The sequence below is a fragment of the Microplitis mediator genome, chromosome 2 (assembly GCF_029852145.1).
Source record: "Microplitis mediator isolate UGA2020A chromosome 2, iyMicMedi2.1, whole genome shotgun sequence".
Classification (NCBI taxonomy): Eukaryota; Metazoa; Arthropoda; class Insecta; order Hymenoptera; family Braconidae; genus Microplitis; species Microplitis mediator.
In genome coordinates, this window is record NC_079970.1 from 25,145,633 (window position 1) to 25,160,311 (window position 14,679).

The window sequence follows — 14,679 nt, forward strand, 5'->3', positions numbered from 1 at the left end:
ATGTCCGTTAGCTGACCCACCCACATTTGTACATTTCACTATCTATTATTTTTCATATCTATTTATATTAAATAATACCTAAATATATAAACTAAGTTATAGCTTAATAATACTCCGCAACTTCAGACACGTATTGCTTTTATTATTATTTTTTTAGAGTGATATTAAAGTACCGAGATTCCTGTGCATCGTAAAACTAAAATTCCATCCAGTGTGTTAAAGAATTGTGGAGTAATAAAAGCACTGACATTGCGAAAAACGTGATTTAACGCTTTGTTTAGATTTTTAACAAAAAAAGTCGGAAAACGGTTGACCCTGCGGGAAAACATCAAAACGTTCCGCTGTTTTTGAACTCCGATGGCTAAGTCTACCCGAGTCAAAAAACAAATTCTAGTTTAGTCCTCAAAAGCCTCGATTCCTTTGATGTTTTATTTACTGCCCAGAAAGTAACTCTACTTTGGTACTAAAAATCCTCTAGAGAAGTATGAGGTCTAAATGCAAATAATTTATTGATTTTAAATTATAAGTAAGACCTCAAAATCCTCAACAAATGAAAAGTTATACATAGGACTTTGAAAAATTTTAGATAGAAAAGGGAGGGGAGAGAATACGTCGAATGAAATTTTTGAGGTTCAAATGTGGATAAAATTATTCCTATATGTTTTGAGTATTTTGAGGCTCTAATCCAGATTATGTTATTCCAGTTTAGTCCTCAAAGTGGTAAAATCGGTCGTAACTGCTACTTTGAGGACTAAACTACACGGTAAGAAATGCATGGCGTTCAACACCATGCTGGTATGGTCCCAAGGCAGATACACTGTAAAAAATCACCGGGGTAAGTCCAAGCGGTGTAGGTGTTAAAATTATCGGTGTTAAATTTTCCTCCGAAAGCGGTGTGAAAATAACGCCGCCACCGGTGTAAATATTCTAGACCGGTGTTAAAATAACGCCGCCACCGGTGTAAATATTCTGTACCGGTGTTAAATAACGCCGCCGCCAGTGTAGATATTCTTTACCGGTGTTAAAATATTTTATTTTGTGAATATTTTTACTTACTCGATCACTAACTTGTTAATAAATTATATTTTTTATTAATTTTCATAAAGAACTGACATTTTTTGTGTTTTATAATATTTAAAGTTAATACTCCAAGCGGACGCAATTTACCCCGATTTACACCGGCATTACTCCGCTTTTACACCTGTTACCCCGCTTTTACACCGGTACTACTCCGCTTTTACTCCGGTTATACCGCTTTAACACCGATATTTTTAACACCGGTGTATTACTCCTCCTACACCGGTGTAATTTCATTTTTACACCGGGCGGAGTTAAAACGAGTCCATTTTTAACACCGCTCTTTTTACAGTGTACTAAAATAGTATGTGAAATATTCCAAGACAGTATTGTAACGAGTCCCGGAAGTATGGCGTTATTTACTATACTGTATAGTACTGGAGTTATTGTATTGCTCACACGTATGCATAGCAGGCATGGCAAAACAGAATGGCCCTGAGACCCATAGACTACAATGCCGAGGGCACAATGCTACTGGTTTTTCCCGCCATAATTTTTGGCGTGTCAATGTATACTATCGTATTACCACCAAAACTATATAGATGTCGTTAGACTAGATTTATCGGGCAGAAGCGCTGTGGCCTGACGGCCATACTGACATTGCGGCGTCCGCGACAACTATTACCAATGTTACTATTCCCGCAATGGTTGAATCATCTATGCATACAATTTTATAACCTACAAAAATCGTCGATACCATACAGTATGGCGTTCACGCCCATACTGGCATAATGATATCCGCAAAATATTTCTTACCGTGTAGAATAACTTTCTATACTGTTATCAATCTTAAAATTCTAAATTGATCCTCAAAAATCTCATTGAGAACTTTGAGACTTAAATCCGAATTTTTTTTTTTGACTCGGGTAAATTATCTGTAGAATTTCTATAGAATTTCTTAGACGGCGATCCTGATCAAAATTAAGGCGTCCGATGGATGCCTGAAAACCTCGGAGATACCAAGCAAGTCTTCTGGAAGAACAGTAGCACATAAAAGTGAAGAAAAATTTTTTTTTTCACAGCTTCTTCAAAAAAAAAATTGATTTTAAATTAAAAAAAAAAAGCTCTTGATTTTCTATAATTACTTTTAAATCGAAATTTCATAAAGTGAGCAGTTTATTGTATGGTCATCGAAAATTCTATTACACACGTTGATAATAAATGCAAGAGCTTACTCACCTTAAATTAATCGCATCGAGAGCTGGCAGTGTTGGATATTTTCTCCTGGTCTCTTTCTCTCTCGGCTATCCGCTCGATAGCTCAACGGTGATCGGAAAAAGACAAAGAAAGCGGGAGAAGTGAATGACTAAGTACGAGGGAGAAAAGACGAACGAGAAGGAAGGAAAGTAACCGTGCAACCAGTTGTCGTTATAGAACAAGTAAAATGGAGCGGAAGGGTCAGTCCCATGGGATAAAGGGAAACTTCTCGAGTGCTTAACGAATCACATAACTTTGCGAATTCCAACCTTCGACTTACTTTGACCTTTCATTAATTTAAATTCTTTGCTCAATTTAATCAAATTTAGACTTTTTTACCTTCCAATCAACTTTTAAAGCAGATGGCGCCATATTAATCAACCCCTGCTTCTATAACGCATAATTATTTTTATTTGTGGTCAAGCTTAAAGTTATTCTCTGCTGTTATTTTAATAAAACATTTTAATCGTACACTGTAAAAAATCACCGGGGTAAGTCCAAACGGTGTAGGTGTTGAAATTATCGGTGTTAAATTTACCCCTGAAAGCGGTGTGAAAATAACGCCGTCACCGGTGTAAATATTCTAGACCGGTGTTAAAATAATGCCGCCACCGGTGTAAATATTCTAGACCGGTGTTAAAATAACGCCGCCACCGGTGTAAATATTCCAGACCGGTGTTAAAATATCGCCGCCGCCGGGGTAGATATTTTTTACCGGTGTTAAAATAACGCCGCCACCGGTGTAAATATTTTAGACCGGTGTTAAAATAACGCCGCCACCGGTGTAAATATTCTAGACCGGTGTTAAAATAACGCCGCCACCGGTGTAAATATTTTAGACCGGTGTTAAAATAACGCCGCCACCGGTGTAAATATTCTAGACCGGTGTTAAAATAACGCCGCCACCGGTGTAAATATTCTAGACCGGTGTTAAAATAACGCCGCCACCGGTGTAAATATTTTAGACCGGTGTTAAAATAACGCCGCCACCGGTGTAAATATTCTAGACCGGTGTTAAAATAACGCCGCCACCGGTGTAAATATTTTAGACCGGTGTTAAAATAACGCCGCCACCGGTGTAAATATTCTAGACCGGTGTTAAAATAACGCCGCCACCGGTGTAAATATTTTAGACCGGTGTTAAAATAACGCCGCCACCGGTATAAATATTCTAGACCGGTGTTAAAATAACGCCGCCACCGGTGTAAATATTCTAGACCGGTGTTAAAATAACGCCGCCACCGGTGTAAATATTCTAGATCGGTGTTAAAATAACGCCGCCACCGGTGTAAATATTTTACTTTGTGAATATTTTTACTTACTCGATTACTATACTTGTTAATAAATGATATTCTTTATTAATTTTCATAAAGAACTGACATTTTTTGTGTTTTATAATCTTTAAAGTTAATAATCCAAGCGGACGCAGTTTACCCTGCTTTTACACCGGTTATCCCGCTTTTACATCGATGTTACTCCGTTTTTACCCCGGTTACCCCGCCTTTACACCGATTTTACTCCGCTTTTACACCGGTTACTCCGCTTTTACACCGGTTACCCCGATTTAACACCGGTATTTTTAACACCGGTGTAATTTTATTTTAACACCGGGCGGAGTTAAAATGAGTCCATTTTTAACACCGGTCTTTTTACAGTGTAAGTGCAAAATTACTTTAGGTTGGAAAATAATGAAAATAAGTATTAAGAAATTTAATTTTACTGAGCGTAAATGGATTTTCGAAGGCTGTGGCGGGTGATAATTAAATAATTAACACCCAAGTCCATTGACTTTGGTGATGACAGGAAGCACTAACCATAGTGCTCACGTATTACCACAACTCTTGATAGCCAGGACATTTATTGACATAATAAAGTTCATCGAGCGTGATACACCCACGGTATTGCAGAGCTGCTGGCGAACGAGACTCGCAATGTCGTACAATTATTACTTTTACTTAAAACTATCTTTTATTCACTTACTCGCAAGGTCAACAAGCTTTTCATTAACTCGTTATATATAGTACACATAATATCATATATATATATTATATGTGTATTGAATCGATAACTAACCTACTTACACACTTTTACATATCGTTCATTAATTATTGATTTATTTATTTATATTTAGTATATTTACTATTAATTAAATATATGTGTATCATTATTGCAAAATTAAATTTATTTGCCAATATATTGCAATACATATTTATATTTAATGTATATTAATTACAGTTTAATTTGTAATTTGTTTATTAATATTGTTTTCACCATTCAAATTTTATTTTTGTCGCACAATTAATCGATTGTTGTCCTAATAATTAACGGTAACAGAAAATTGTATTGATTTTTAAAGGGGAGGTCGGATGACACGCGATGCAGGGCAAAATGGGTCAGACTAAAATTTTTTAAATTTTTGAAACCGGGGAATTTTGCTTAGATTTAAAATTTCTTTTGAAATATATGAGAAATTAATTGATTTAATGGCAGAATAAAACCGCAGATATTTTTCTCAGCTTTTTTTGCTCTCTGTAAAATTGAAAAAAAAATTTATTGCAGCTGCATAAAATAAAAATAAATTTTTCACATATTTATTGCTGTGTTTAAACAAATCGAGGCAATAAAATAAATCGACATTGAAAATGTTGCAAGTTAAATATCAATGTAAATAAAAAATATGCGGGTAAAATTTTTTAAAAATCCTAACAAACAAACAAATAATTTTTTTTTCGTCCTCACATAAGTAAAGTTTCCGGTGAAACAGATAAAAATAATTTATTGCCATTCAAACACTTGAATATTTAAATTATAATTTAAGCATTTACAGCAGATAAAAAATTTATCAGCATAAACAAACAGAATGAAGGCAAACAATCCATTAAATAGATTTTGACAGAGTTGAAATAAACAAATAATCATTGCCTCATATTTATCCAGGTGTGTAATAGCCATAGTACACAATATATTAATTTATGGGCATCGAATGTGCATCCCCACTTGTAGTCGAAGCAGCCTTGATGCGTGTACCAGCTATTTACCATAGCTATTAGAGCATAGACCTGCTGCTGTGTATAGGCTCCGAGCGAAACGCGTTAATGGTGCTCGAAAATGAAATTAACACCGTTAGTATCGGAGAGAACGCCAAGGGTGTACGATTTATTGATCAAATGAGCTATTTCATCTACATTCTCATTACTACCACTGCACTTTACCCATTTGTCTCCATCTTCACAACTTACGCGCTGCAATATTTCCAATTTCTTGGAAACCAGCCATCCTAGTTACACTTATTACACCATTCCGAACAGTGTCAACACTACATTAATCATTAAATATGCCGTTCGTTAGTTAGAATTACGCGTTTAATTAATATTAATGCCACGTAAACAAATTTAATTAATTTTTTTTTTATTCTTTAAAAAAGAACCAACTAAGCGATGCACTTTGAAGAATTTTTAATTAATGGTGAATCTGAATTGATAGTTTTTTTTTTATTGTGAGTTTATAAATTAAAAATTTTTTTTGCTGAGAAAATTAAAATTTTTTAGTGAATTTATTTCTGTATTAATTTATAATTAAGATTTTTCTGGAACAGATTTTCTTAACGCAGAAATTATTTTTTTTTAATTAACTGAATTTTTTTCATAAAAAAAATTATTGACGCAAGCGAATTTTTTCTCATTTATGCGGCTGCTGCTAAATTAATGAAAGGGTGGCATGATGGTCCACATTTAATTTTTTTTTCAAAAAGTACAAACATATATGACTAGAAAACTGAAAAAAAATAAAAAAATTTAATTTCGTTACTTTTCTGAACTTTTTAAATTTTTTCAAAGGAGGCCATCTTGCCCCTATTTATGAATTTTTTATTTTTTATGACTGGGTCATATTGACACCTCACGCTTCCCATAAAAATTTTTTCCGTAAAAATATAAAGATTACGTGTAAATTTTTTATTTGAAATGAAATTAAAAAAAATACTAATTAGTTTTTGAAAATTTTTGTTTGTTAAAGGAGTGGACGGATTACAATCTTCAGTGGAATGAAACAGACTATGGCGGTGTGAAGGATTTAAGAATAACCCCAAACAAACTTTGGAAGCCGGACGTTCTTATGTACAACAGGTAACTCGTTCTCTAATTAATTAAATCGACCGGGAAATTACAAAATTCCTTTAGCGGTACAAAATTACAACTAAATAATTTTACTTACTATATTACCCACAATCCAGTCGGTTGCCCTCGAGAAATAATTATTATTAAAAGCAAAATCGAGTTCACTCACTCACTCACTCAATTCATTTTTAAAATTTAATTTTACTTATGAAGCGTTATTGAGCACTGCGAAACAACTACGCGGAAAGAGTTTTGACGTTAACGTTATCCAATCAAATTTTTTTTTTTTAATTAATTTTTATAAAAAAAAAAAACTTTTCAAATTTTCTCGATGGAACGTAAATAAAAAATGATTTTTTTACATATTTGTTTTTTAATTGTCACTCGAGTATTTGATCGCTATTGAATCACGTAAAAAAATATTTTTAATTAATTAGTAGAAACTACAACGTGAAACTTTTTGACACGAAATTCAAACTCTCATTTTATTTAAATTCAATATTGAAATGCTATGAAAATTTCTTATTCATCGGATTACATTTAATAATTTTCATACCACGGTATCAATAATTTAATTTATTCTAATTATATACTCGCAGTACGAATTCTACATATATACATTCTCGCTACGTCTCAATTTTAATGAAATAAATAAATCTATTGATTTGGCGCGAAAAATAAATGCGTTACACTGAAAAAAAATTTTTGAATTATTCATATATTAGTCTTACGATCATAGAAATCAAAATTATGTATAATCAAAATTTCGATAAATTTTTTAATTTCAAATAAAAAAAGTCGTCTCGGATTTCGGCGCGAAAATTTAAAGATCTAGTGTAAATTTTTAATTTACGGCCAAAAATTGATCTATTTCTCAGTGTAATGCGAAGTAATTTCAACGTGAATTAAAAATTTCAGTCTTTGAAACGCAATCGGTCCGAATGAAAAAAAGAAATAAAAAATTTCTTAAAAAGCAAAGTAATCCGTAGCGTAATCCTTAATTGCGAGTCTCATCCGGGAGTAAAATCTCATTAAAAATAAAAAATAAAAACTAAATAAACGGATTTCGTGTAATCGACTGGAGTGAAGATAATCGAGTTTAAGTTTCATGAATTAAACAACACAGTGTTGAATACACTCAGTCAAATATTTTTGAATTTCGTTAAATATATACGAAACAACCCTTTTAAGGACTTTGTAGAGTGTTTCAGATAGCCGAGTTAGTTTAAAAAAAAAGTACATGCACCGAAATTTCGGCGGAATTTTTTTTTATAAATTACATATATTTTTAATAGAAATATTAATTTAAATAAAATTGATAACGAATGTCGAAAAGGGTACGTAAAAATTTTTCCAGTGTTGCTTCGCATCTTACTATTAATACTATTTAATTCTACTATACTATGACTATACTATATTACTATATATTAAAAGCATATATATAGATATATATACATATATATACATATATATATTTATATATATACATATCGAGTATACTCGGTTGTGCATGTGGTAATATTTAACAACATCCCTATCATAGTAATTATCTAATTATTAATTATTAACTATTACATTAATTATTAATTAAGTATAAGTAATTAATTGATACTGTTCAATTGAATTAACGTAATTAATCGTATTATTTATAATTTATTTTATTTGTAAATAATATGTACCCATAAGTAATTTAAATTGTCAAAGTGTAGTTATTAACGAAAAAAAAAAAAAAAAAAAAATAACAGAGTTTCGTTGAAAAATCCGTCGGTATTTTGTTACAGTAAAGAATTATTTATTTCAAAAAAGTTGTTTCTTTATAAAACTTGCGAAAGTGTAAGTGAGAAAAGTTTAAGTAGCTTTTAAGACGGCCGACATTTTTTTTTTTATTTTTTTGGTTCTTAATTTTTTTCTGAAACTAAAAGTTAGGAACTTTAGTCTTGTGTTGGTCAGAGAGTAACGCCAGTGGAAACGACAACTAGCTTAAATCTAGTCTCACTTAGTCCTTATACTCGCATGGGCGATGAAAATAGTGTGGAACGTGAGTCGGTTGGATTTTACAGCGAAGCTCGTGACTTGAATTTAGAGAACGCATTGTACAATACTATATAACGAAAGTTCGAAATAACGATGGCCTAATTATTATCCTGCCACCCGTCACTAAAAGGTTTTACTGAGAAAATGGATATTTGCCAACATAACTTTCAAATATCCTACAACTTTAGGGTAGAGGTAACGTTTTTGTAACTTTTGGGCCAGTTTTGGACACTTGGGAAATTCAATCCAATAATTTTCAAAAGACCTAATGACAATATATTTTCAAAATACGTTCAAAGATACTTTTATAACTCTATTACAATACAAATTTCATTTTACACTCTTTGATTAATCAAATTAAAGTATGAAATGTCCAAAAATTGAGCAGTTGCCAAAAATGCTATTTCTTCCCTATGTGTTGATTAGAAAAAAAAAATTTGAATAAAAATAAAAAATGGCCATCGTTATTTCAATTTATCTCTTCTAGGAATCTCTTCACATCATTATCTACAATATAATAATTAATACTTAATCATCCAGACGTTTGGCTCTAGGATCAAAGAAAAAATATATATATATATATATATATTTTTTCTCGATTTCTACCAACGTTCATCATAATTGATACTGTCGTTTTCAATTCTACGTCATCTTGTGACAACATATATATATAAAATTAATACCTATCATATTGGGAGAGTAGAATTCAGTCATGTCACTGGATGAAATGAGCTTACTGAAGCTTCCGGCGTCCGGTAAACTTACCGAGTCAAACAGCAGTCTATGCCAGACTACATGGATTCATTTATGATTATTATCAAATCCAGTGAAAGATTAATTTTTTGAAAAGCTTATAGATTTATTTAGCAAACAAACTTAGCGATCAAACTGTCAAATAAAGCTCGTGATTGATTGAGGCTTATTATATTTGACGTGGATGATCCATAAGTTGCCATCCAATATCGGTTGCAAAATCTTGATCAGCTAATCATCGGAATCACTTTGATATCAACAGACATGTAATGTACACACCAACTCGGATGGATGTGTGACGCGGTGTCAAAGGTATCATTCATTGAATGTGCGCTAATTACTTTCGCTGAGGAATTATGGGTACGGTGTAAAAGGAGTTATATGAATCCCATCATCTCTCACTTTATACTGTACTCATTTGTCCCCTGTTACAGCTGCGCAATTAGAGCCAGTACTTGCTACAAGTTTCCTTTGAGTATCAAACGAGTTATCGAATGTCATTAACACTCTGATGCTTTAATAGAAATATTTAGGTCAGGAATTAGCAATCAATTTGCCGATAAGAATTTGTGCATTTATATTTTTAATAATATTTTAAATGGAAGAGCGCGAAATGGAAAAGTTGGAGATTAAAGTTATTTTTTACCTCAGTCTTTCTGACTGTTTTCTTTCAACTGCATTTAAAAGAAATATAATTGATTTTTAATTGCCAATTTTTTTTTTTCGGGCTAAATGAAGTATCTGCAGAATTATTTCTTTAATATCTTTGAGAAAATTTTTAAATTATAGAGGAAATTTAATTTTTCCCGGGTTAAAAATAAAACTTGATTTAGACTTAGTTTGCCAAGTCGAAATTTGAAGCTGTTTTTTATAAGACAAACTCGACTTTTTTTTACGGTATGAAATAAATTGAGTTTTCGCCTTGATTTAGACTTAACTGGCTTACTTAGTCACGATTTAAGACAAAAAAGTTAAAATCAAGTCGAAATTCACTTGGTTTTGACTTATTCAACTTAAATTATAAGGCAAAAAAGTCAAAACTACAGTGAAATAATTTTTATATATTAACCCGAGTCAAAATATTAGACGTAAGTTGAACGTTCTTAACGTTTTAAACGTGAATTGAACCTTTTGAACGTTTCGAAAGTAAATTGAACGATTTTTTTGTATTTTGGTTCGTGAAAAATTGGTAATTTCATGAGTTATGATTTCAGTTTAATTATAACATTAATTAATTTATTTCAATTTTCATAACCTTGATATCATAATATATGAAAAGATACAATAGTGTTAGATAGAAGTATGAAACTGAAAAAATTTTTTTTTCAAAATACGAATTTTTTATTTAATAGCCAGAAAGGCGGAGAACAAAATTTTAGGGAATTGGCGTGATTATAATCCACGAGTACAAAATCGATAAAAAAAATTTTTTGGTATGCTTATGTTTTCTTATTGTAAGTCTAAATAGGTTTTAGTTACGTTTTCGATTTATGATACTCCAATCTACGTTTTGAATAAGTTGAAAGCTGTCAAATTGAGTTTTTAATGTCCAAAACGTTTAATTTACGTCTAATATTTCGACTCGGGAAGGCAAAAGTAAGACAAATAAATAACTTTTTTTCGACTTGATTCAGCAAGTCAAAAGTAAGATGAATGACTATCATGATCAAAGCAAAGACGAATAAGTTCAAACTAAGATCAAAAAAGTTCAAAAAAATTTAATTTAAGCCGAAAAAGTCGAGATCTTATCGTAAAACCGTCGGCAATAGATAACTTCAAAAGAAAATAAGGTGAAGCGAGCCTGAATCAAATTTTTAATACAATTTAAAGTAAATATTTTTCCAACTTAACTTGAAAGTAATTTCTGTAATAGTGAACCAGAGGAAAAATAAATTTCGCGTGAAAATCAGTGTGGATCCGAGTTAATGGCAGTCCATGTAAGATAATGCCAATAGTTTAGAAAATTAGTGGGGAAAGTTATCCAAGTTTACGGGATTGTTTCAGCACTGAGGATAATTTGCTTTAGCATGTTTCAAAGTAACAGTAGCAATAGCAGCCAGTGCGACAGCAGTGACAGTAGTAACAGGACCAACAGCAGTAACATGAGCAGTCGTAGTAGGAGTTAAGTCCGGTATAGTTTGCATTTCAAGTGTAATCATCCAACAAGGAAACCTCGTAGAGCCGCGATATATTTAGAGGATGTTCTGTGCTTTTGTTGTTCACTACAGTCATCCAAGTCCAAGTTGGCCCAGAACTACGCTCGACAGAATGCATCCTCTATCTATTACTTGTAGGTTTACCCGCAGCACCAGCACTTCCACTAGCACCAGTAACGGTACCAGTAACCTGACTTCCTGTACTTGGCTGATCTCTTAGAACCAGCGTCTCATTTGTTGTCGCATCCCCGCACCCGTGACCTCATTCTCATCCTTTTCCCAGTGACTTTAGTCCCAGTCCGGCAAACCGGTACGTGAGATCGCTTCAATTAATTAGTTGGACGACCTAACCGTCGGTTAAACTTGCGCTACCGAAACTCTACTCAGACAATGATTTATCCGGCCACTGGGAATTTTATCACTGAAATAAAGTTTATAATATATCGCATCAAACTCCTTATTGTCTTGGGTAAAATCAATTTTGTCGCTTCAGTCACTGCATTCTATTAAATCCAAAATTACTTTTCGTCAGCTTCACTTAAATACACGCTGATAATTTTTTAGTAAAAATTACCCATAAAGTTTGGTACTGTAAGGACATCTAGCCAGTAACTAAATTTTTACTGTGTTCTTAGTAGGATGTGCGTGGGAGAAATTTGGATATTTACCACATGAGATACCTTTCAAAAACTTGCCAAAAACACTAATTTCACATTATAGGGGAGGAAGAGGCAACAGGGGGTACTTAAGGAAATACCAAGTTTTCGAGGACTCAAATACGCTCAATCTTTTTTTTTTTTGTTGATATTCAAAGTAAATAGAAGAAATTTTCAGTCACCGTTAAAAAAAAATTTTTCATTTCTGCGGGCAAAGTGGAGTACCCCCTAAAAAAGGTAAAAAAAAAAATTTCTGGATTTTGAACGAATTTGATTAAGTTAAATTTTTTTTAAGTAATTTACATGAAGAAAAATTATATTTTACATGTTTATTAGATACAAAAGAAGAAAAAAAATTTTTAATAGTTTTCATCAAAAAACAAACGTCATTAATATTTTTTAACTGACAATTGATTTTTGAAAAAGTTTACCAAAAAAAATTCAAAGTAACGCTTAATTATATTTACAGAAGTGATTTTGGAACGTTTAAAAACCATTTAAAATATAAAATTTTTTTTTATCAAATTTTGGGGGTACCCCGTTTTGCCTACCCTACCCCCTTTTGCCCCCACTTCCCCTAAAACATTTAAATTAATAATAATATAATTTATTTAAAGCCGTAAGATGGACGGTGGCGTCTGAAGGTTCACCTAAAGTTTACAAGTCCAATAATATTCATGCTTGTAAACTTTGATTACTTGAAATTGGTTATTTGTCAGTTTTCAATCAGTAATCTATCGGTCATCAATCAGTCATCTCGATGGAAAGTCTATAGAAAGTGTCTGGAAAGTGTCTTTCGGACACATTTCGACCAAGTAGATACTCACATGTCGCTGAAACTAGCCAACAAAACTAGCAGATCAGTCTAAGGGGTATTCCAAAACTTTTTCACCTGACTGTACCCACGTAGTTTCTTCTACAGTAATATTTTCGGGCCCAGATTGAAATAAAAATTCGCTACTCTCTTTATTTTTTGTGAATTATAAAAGTCAGCTACAGAGCTTGTATCGCAGTATCAAAATTTTCGGGTAATTTTTACTAAAAATTTCTCTGCGAGTATAAACTATATCTAAAGTTTTTTCATTATTCTTGTCAAGCTATATCCCAAAAAATGGAGCTATAAAAGGAAATTTATCCCTTTATTTAGTAAGACAAATGTTGGCAAAACGTAACCTATGACTGTAATTTTTACTGTCCAATGGGTAGGGTCAAGTGTATACTTCTAAATCCGGGCGGTGTCAAAAGTCGGCAACTTCACCTTTTTCTTCCCAAATCAAAAGTACTTTAGGTAACGCATGGCTGTATATTTTCAGTAGCTGCTACTTTTCTCAGCCATACGCTAATTGCTGCTTAACTTGTTTAGTTGATATACAAACTATAACAACAATAATAATGTCAGCACACCTTATTTAACTCCTAAGGCATCCGCAATAAGTTGAATACGAAATAATATTAATTTATAAAAGTAATTAGGATTCACACTGACGTATAAATTAACCAAACGTTCGAGCATAGAATATCAAATGTCCCTGTAGTCATCTCATCTTGCTTTAATTTTAACATGCACACATTTATAGAGCATACTCTCTACTCCGAGATAGATCTACCGAGCGCAATATACAGATGATGCCGTATTCTGCGTGTCTAGCCGCACGTAAATTTGATCTACCGTCATGTTAACGAGCAACATCAACATCACTCTGCTAGCGTATTCCTAAACAGATTGACATATATATATATATATATATGTTCCCAACTATACACCCTCATGTTTCACAGCCGACATAGTTGCGCAGTTTTACTCTCAATCTAATTTACGAAATTTTTATAAATTATACTCCATCTCTATAATAATTTCCCGCAATTTCTACTCCCACTCTCATTCTCTCTCTAAATAATAATTACCAGCATAACAATTCAGATAATTATAATAATAACCATTTTCGTATAATTTAACAGCTCGTGTACGAGAACGTGAACGGGTAAACAGTAAATAGGGAAATGATAAAATTACCATTGATCCAGTTTTCAATTTCTGTTAATCAATCGTTGAACGATAAACTCAAGGATTACTTCATTTCCGTGTTTAATTTTTTTTATTAACTACTATTTTAAAATGTAGTCTGGCAAAGAATTAATTTAAACTTGACTTTGTAATAAATATTAAGAAAAAAAATATTTTTTCACAAGATGGCTTAGAATGAAATCGGTTGTTAAATACTTGTTACATAAATAATTAATCGACTTGAGACAGTCAGGCCGCCTCCGTATTGCGAGCCACCTTACGACCCAGCTTATTATCCGCTCCTTAATTATTTTATTATTGCTGCAGTAATTATAAAACTTGTCGCTCGGAATATTCCGAGGCTGTGAAAAATGAAAATCCTTTGGTAGAATTAAATATCGCGTTTAGTCGCGAGTGGTCAGATTAAATGTAATTGGCAATCTCGGGATATGGGGCGACAATTGTGCCAAGGAGCGGGTATTACTGCTGGGTTAGTGCAAACCCTTACCGTCAAAATTAAACTGATAAATAAATAAATATGTCTATATATTTTTAAATAAATAAATCTTAATATAAATAAATAATTTATAAAACTCGTACAGCCGCCGCTTTAATTCATTCGAATAAAATATAATTAATATTAATATAAATATTTAATTAATGATTAAATTATAAAACAAGTTTGA

At 32.3% G+C, this 14,679-nt stretch overlaps 1 protein-coding gene across 2 annotated transcripts in view; it reads left to right on the top strand.

The window, feature by feature from the left end:
* LOC130678752 (acetylcholine receptor subunit alpha-type acr-16-like) overlaps positions 1–14,679 on the top strand; it is a 171,817-nt gene that overhangs the window by 73,981 nt on the left and 83,157 nt on the right. For both annotated transcript variants that reach the window (XM_057486195.1, XM_057486197.1), the window contains exon 4: positions 6,289–6,398. In XM_057486195.1, coding sequence (XP_057342178.1) covers positions 6,289–6,398 — 110 coding nt within the window. The remainder of the gene's footprint in view (positions 1–6,288; positions 6,399–14,679) is intronic.